At 50.4% G+C, this 6,496-nt stretch overlaps 2 protein-coding genes across 2 annotated transcripts; one reads left to right on the forward strand and one right to left on the reverse strand.

Annotated features, from left to right (window-relative positions):
• Nucleotides 1-154: 154 nt before the first annotated feature.
• On the forward strand, nt 155-918 carry CCM_08626 (acyl-protein thioesterase 1; the record flags this gene model as incomplete). Its single annotated transcript, XM_006673763.1, has 3 exons — nt 155-349; nt 412-447; nt 511-918. The coding sequence occupies 3 exons, from the start codon at nt 155-157 to the stop codon at nt 916-918; spliced, it is 639 nt and encodes a 212-aa protein (XP_006673826.1).
• Nucleotides 919-1,820: 902 nt separating this feature from the next.
• CCM_08627 (uncharacterized protein) lies at nt 1,821-4,041 on the reverse strand (the record flags this gene model as incomplete). Its single annotated transcript, XM_006673764.1, has 8 exons — nt 1,821-1,997; nt 2,041-2,128; nt 2,277-2,359; nt 2,421-2,777; nt 2,958-2,995; nt 3,037-3,264; nt 3,301-3,420; nt 3,519-4,041. 8 exons carry the CDS (start codon nt 4,039-4,041, stop codon nt 1,821-1,823), a joined length of 1,614 nt encoding a protein of 537 aa, XP_006673827.1.
• Between the last annotated feature and the right edge of the window lie 2,455 nt (nt 4,042-6,496).

Genomic DNA, 6,496 nt, shown 5'->3' on the forward strand with positions numbered 1-6,496 from the left:
AACAGCTTCGTTCATGTCTCGGTGGTCCTTCAGCAGCAGCATTAGCTTCCTCGTCGCGCTCCTCGCCATTATCACAGCTCTAATCTTGCTTGGAAGCCCTCGTATCCCCTCGCTCTCGTTTGCGCCACGACAAGAAACGCCTCCATCCGCAGCCATGTCGTCGATTCGCCGCGCCGCGCCAATGGTGTTTGCGCCGTCGGGCAGGCACACGGCCACCGTCATCTTCATCCACGGCCTGGGCGACTCGGGCCACGGCTGGTCGGAAGCGGTGCAGCACTGGCAGAGCCGAAACAAGCTGAACGAGGTCAAGTTTATCCTGCCTCACGCGCCCGCGATCCCCATCACCATGGTACGTTGCTACTCCGCGCGCGCGCGCCTCGTTCCGCCCCCAAGCTAATAACTTGCGTCTAGAATGGTGGCTTTCAAATGCCTGGTTGGTTTGACATTGTGAGTTCTTGACACGGTAGGAGAAGGGGAGGGGGACGGCGGCTAACCCGCAGGCTTTGACAGAAATCCATCGACACCCTCTCGCACGCAGCCCGCGCGGCGCCCGACGAGGACGAGCAGGGCATCGAGCTGTCGCGCGCGTACATTTACTCGCTGGTGCAGGCCGAGGTGGCGGCGGGCATCCCGTCGGAGCGCGTCGTCCTCGGCGGCTTCTCGCAGGGCGGCGCCATGAGCATCTTTGCCGGGCTGACGGCGCCGTTCAAGATCGGCGGCATCGTCGGCCTCTCGTCGTGGCTGCTGCTCAACCGCACGTTTGCCGAGCGCGTGCCGACGGACAGCTTGAACCGGGACACGCCCGTCTTCATGGGCCACGGCGACCGCGACCCGCTGGTGCTGTACCCGATGGCGCAGGCGTCGGAGAAGAAGCTGACGGAGCTGGGCTATAAAGTATCGTTCAAGACGTACCCGTAAGTGAATTTTGATTTGATTGGAGCAGACAGGATGTGTAAAGGGGCAAAATGCTAACGGGGCGGTGAACTACATGTAGGGGTATGCCGCATTCGGCTTGCGTCGAGGAGCTCAGTGATGTCGAGGCTTTCTTGCAGTCTCGCCTGCCTTCTCAGGACAAGTAGTCGAGATGAATGTAATGAAAGAGATCTGGTACAGAGATAGTGCAGAGCTGGCGGATAGACTTTTCAAGTAGGAAGTGGTCTACAAAGGTACATATGATTACAGTTGCATGTCATGTAGTTGTTCGCATGCTTCGGAGGCAACGATCTAGATGTGCCTCGGTGCCAAGCAAGTTGCGTATGTTGGGTGGTGAAGGGGACATGCCGCCAGCGCGCGGTCTGATTTCCTGCCTAAAAGGCCAAAGACGGTTTGGCGCCCATCGATAGCGCTCCTCCCGTGCTTCCCGTAGCATCTGATGCCAGCGTGTGTTGTTTTCCCCCATGTGCTCAGCCGTGGCTTGCGTTTGGGCAGAAGCCGGAGATGCGACAGAGGTCTGAAGCAGGTGGGGGGGGGCCCTTTGTGTTGCATAACGTGGTTGACGACTTGACGAGCGCGTTTCGTAATTCGCAAGCGGGGAGGGGAGGGGAGGTGATGAGCGGCATGTGGGATGCGTTTCATGGGCCATGCTGTGTTGTTATTTCAAAGCAGTCGGTCGCGTTGCGTGGGATTTTGATGGACATCAACTACACGGCTATGGTAGGGGCTGGTCACAACGGGCGTGGTGGGATGCGTTTGCGTGGCTTGCGACGACGTGAGCCAGTGCAACGCACGCTATTTCTACCTCCGGCTATTCCCCACGCGGCACCACGTTGCATCTCTAGATGCCAACAAATAAGGACTGGTAACCGTCATCAATCTCAGCCTCAATCAATCATGCTCGACGGCAAATCCGGTAGCCCAGCCACCTTATCCTCACGTAGCTGAGCTTGAGACTTGTCGCTGATGGTAACAACCGAATCATTAATAGTCCGGTCACGGTCTTGCCACCAAGAGTGCAGCGCAGATCCCACACTGAATAACAACCTTGTAATAGATCGAGCCTAGACATTGACCGGAAAATAACAGGGTGGCTATCGTAGATACCAAGATCGCCACTCCAGCGATTTGGATGCATTTGATGCAGTTGATGCAGTTGATGCAGTTGATCTCTTGCTGGCTGTAATTTCTTGGCCTAGGCAGTGGCTTGTGATCGCCAAGACAGCGCCGTAAGATGTACGAGCAATGCAAAAGACTTTACCAATTGCCGAGAGAACTACAGTTTTGATGCTTTCAAGTACGCTCATCAAGTCAATGGTAATGCTGTAGATCAAACTATTCACGAAAGATCAATTTTTTGCTGTACTGTTTTCAGGCTGCTCACCCAGGCCTGCACTTTATATGCTCCTGTATCCCAAATGCGTCTCTAACTGGTGATGTTGACCATCTGTATCAGCTATTGAAATATAGGAGAGTGTGACCCATACATCTTCCTCTGCTGACTCCAAAGTGCGTGATAATTGTACAATTGGTTTGACGGAGGCGCCGTACCTTGCAAGTACCAAAATCTCTATTCCTGCGCGAATGCCAATGTATGCGCCTTTTGAGACACTCTCCAGTGGCGTCTTCAAGCTCCCAAACTTCTTCTCGGAACCCCTAAGTATTTCACAAGCTTTGGATAGATTAGCTTCGTCAGAGTCGTTATATGTCTGTGCGTCAAAGGCCGTGGCGAAAACGGCGTAATTGTTGTTCAATGCAAGTGCTATGTCGTATTTTGGTAGGCAGTCCTGTAGAACACAGTGGATTTTGCCTATCCAGAGCTCTAGCTTAATTGCGTTGGCAACCTATTCACTATTAGCACAGTAAAGAAAAAGCAGATAAGATAGACTACCTCTCTATCCTAATTAGTACCTAAGAGGTAATGGATAGCCATAGTGTATAGAGCATACACAGTAGTTATAGCTATAGTAGAAGTAATGGGTGTTCACTGGTGTATTTATAAACACTACTATATTTCAAGTTACTAAAATTCTACCGATCTCTCTCTTAACTAGCTCGCAGTCTGTTGAGGTAGAAATAGACCCTTCCCGCTTCTCAAGTTACCAAGTACCCAGTAGCAAATATGCTGCATATTCTGCAGGGCTTGTGCTTGTGCAGGCTGGATAATGCCTGACGCCACTGCCAGCGTGGCAGCCAGAAGTATTAGCGGAACAACTAAGCGTTGTGTCGTCCCAAGTCTCCGTAGAATCTTTGGTGCCGTGTACTCGATGCAGTTGCGCGGCTCCCTGATGGGGCTGGTCGGTGTTAACAAAGTTTCAACAGAGGTATTACCTTTCACTTTGCAAGTCAAGAGAAAATGCCTCTCACATGAGCGAAACGGGCAGTCAGTACACGCGGCTACGGCAAGCACATTCACCTCTGTGGTATCGGCACCGGCGGTGCACTCTGTGCAGAGGTCACCCGTGTACGTTTTCCTTACAACATGAGCTAATAGTCAATAGGAGCATAAATAAAAAATTAGTGAATATAGATCTCTTGAATTTAGAGCAAGTAAGGATATGAAATTATTTCTGGCAGCGTCGTACTGTCTGGGCGTGGCTCGCCTCCCTCGGCCTTCACCGGTATATCCAGCCTCTCCCCCGAGCTTTCAAGAACCCCAGGTACATCCAGCCCCTCCTCCGTTAGCAGGCTTTCAAGATCCCCAGTAGTGATGTGTTCCAGGTTCACATCCTCCAGGATCAGCCTCTGGCGGGACTGCCCGAGTTGAAGTGAAGTTCCGTCCCGTGGAGCTTGGCCCGCCTTCTTGGCCTGTGTGCTGGACCTGTGTTCGGATACCAGCCCCTTGCCCTGGAACAGATATATGAACAGGAAGCCAATCATTGACTGAAGCACGTACTGTAGTTGTTGTAGTCTGAGTGCCTGCTCAGCAGGTATAGCAGCGGCCGCAAACCCGAGCCCAAGCCCTGGCAGCACAGGTAATATGAGATACTCCCAATGTCGTCGATAGCGTGCATAAGCTGGAGCCGCATCGTTGGTGCAGCAAGCGCCTGTAATTGTCAAGACTCCGCATAAGAAGGGGATGAATATCCAAAGCCACTGCCTTTGCATGGTATAGTAGCACCAAAGCCCTGTACCCAGAATTGCGACGGTGGGCAGGCCAATGCATACTACCCCGAATCCGAGTATCCAGACACCCTGGAATGGACATATGAAAAGCCAAAAATATATCTAAACCCATGATTAGTATTTATCTAACTCAATGCTTAGCAACTCGTACAATTTCCGCTCTAAGGCAAAGCCCATTAATAACCTCCCAGCCATAGAATAACACAAATGCAGGCGTATGTGTTCTCGATATCCGACGAGTGATGAAAAATGCCGTGATGAATGTAGCCGAGACTAGGAGGTAAATGATAGAAGCAGCTTTAAGCAGGTAGCGTCTAACATTCGAAAACGATCGAGGATAGAAATGCGCGTAAACGAGGGTAAGAGCGAGGTATCCCTCTCCAAGGCCAAATATAGCAATAGCGGGAGCATACTCTGCCGCGTCGATGGATCGCATCGCAAGGAGCGGTGTGGTTTTTGCATTTGGCTCTCTTTCATCTACCTGGACACGATTATAGATATATAGTTTCATTAGATTTGATTACCTCTATGAGGGCTCCAAAATATCCCTGGGGAAAGAAATTACAATAGAATCCTTTCAATAGTGACGGAACTCAAAGGATAAACTACCTTATTCCTTGTTGCAATGATTGCGAGACAAGCACTAGTTTCCAAGCGACTGGCTGATTAATTCGCTACACAGCCAGGATAGAGAAATTCGCTGGGAGAACATGGTGGCCCAGCAGACATAGATTCATGTCGCCACAAGAATCTTTGTAGGCTCAATGAGTGATGTACTGGCTCAAACGCCTCCCTAGAACACGAAGAGGAGACTGCTGCGAGACAATGTGCATCTGAGCCGCGCTAACCCAAGAATCAAAAAAGTACTGTGCCGCACAGCACTTTTTTGATTTTTAGGTTAGCGCGGGCCCGCAGTGGCGTTCGTAGCGTTACCTTACCCCGCAGACCTCTTGGTCGAGGCTGAACTCTCTCCATTTCAGAGCTTTTCCCAGACTCACCATCTTCACACCGGTTTATCACAATGGTAACGCGCAAAGCAAAGACGAGTCTTCGCCACCATGAAAGGCGGTGCAAAGCAAGCAAACTAACGATCCAGGAGCTTAGGTGCTTGTTACAACCCTACAACGACGATGATAACGTGGATGTGGTCCTTAGCGACGAGGCGAATCACCAAACTCTTCGAAGATGGTTCGAGTCGCTCTCAACCAATTTCGGTCGGCAGCGAGGGAAGAGGTTAGATGTTGTTAACGTTACAGCAATCAAGTCAATCGAACGCCCACATTTGCAGTTAAACGAGTCAACTCTTAACCGGTTTCGCCTGTGGGATAAGAATCCACAGACCTTCTGGTCGCCAGCGGCAGACGAGTCGCAGTTAAAGCAACGGCCATGCAACTCAATTGAAACATACCGCAAATTCTTCACAGACTCCGCTATTCAACTCTATAAGAAATATTCAACTTATAAGATCTTATGGAGGTTCACAACAGCTGCTTTATATTTACATTTTCGGCGTTGGAAACCTAAAATACAATCTATAAAGACTACCCATGTCCGTGACTTTTTGAGGTTCATGGGATATGATGGCTCTAATGACGAAACCACAGCTCTTCTTGCTATTACTAAAGCTGGACAACGCCGAATTTCGTTCTGTCAGCTCCTGGCAATTCGTGTCCCTGCCGAACCACGTTTCATCGACCAAACAAACGATGAGGATGCAGCCAGTAACGCTACGAACGAAGATGAACGCTTTAGAAGCGCACTTGGGATACTTTTTTATGAAAGTATACCTGATTCTATGTATGTGTTTTTATGTTAGGCCTAGATATAAACTAATCGTTACAGATTTGACGCTGAAGAAGGCCTTTTCCTAAGAGACCAAGATGCCATTATACGGCACCTCCATTCCATCGATATCTTGAGCCCCCCGACGCAATATGACACCTGTTACTTGGCAAATAAGTTACTGGACTATCAGCACTACCTGGTTTGGCCTAACGAAGGTGACCACCGCGCAGGTCGCATATTCACGCGAAATGATATCACGTTGGAACAAAACCTAACACAAATGACTACTATGGAGGCGGCTGGGATGTTGGAGTCTCTCGCTACTCATCAGCCCTTGCAAACATATCACTGCGCCGCGCAGAAGCAGCCTACTCATGAGTCGGCTCATAATCAACCCTTTGCTGACATCATGACTCCCGTTGGATGCCAAAATGGCGTCGCCGTCCTTCCCGACTCTCACATCGGTCTCCCGCCACAGAACGCGTATCAAACTGCTTACGAAACTGGCATCTCCACGGATCCCAACTCTCCCACCGGTCTCATGCCACCGGATGCTTATCAGACTGCTTACCAGGCTGGTGTCTCTATGAACCCGAACTCTTACACCGGTTTTATGCCACTGGATGCTTATCAGACTGCTTACCAGGCTGGT

Source organism: Cordyceps militaris (assembly GCF_000225605.1).
Source record: "Cordyceps militaris CM01 unplaced genomic scaffold CCM_S00007, whole genome shotgun sequence".
NCBI classification, from domain to species: Eukaryota; Fungi; Ascomycota; class Sordariomycetes; order Hypocreales; family Cordycipitaceae; genus Cordyceps; species Cordyceps militaris.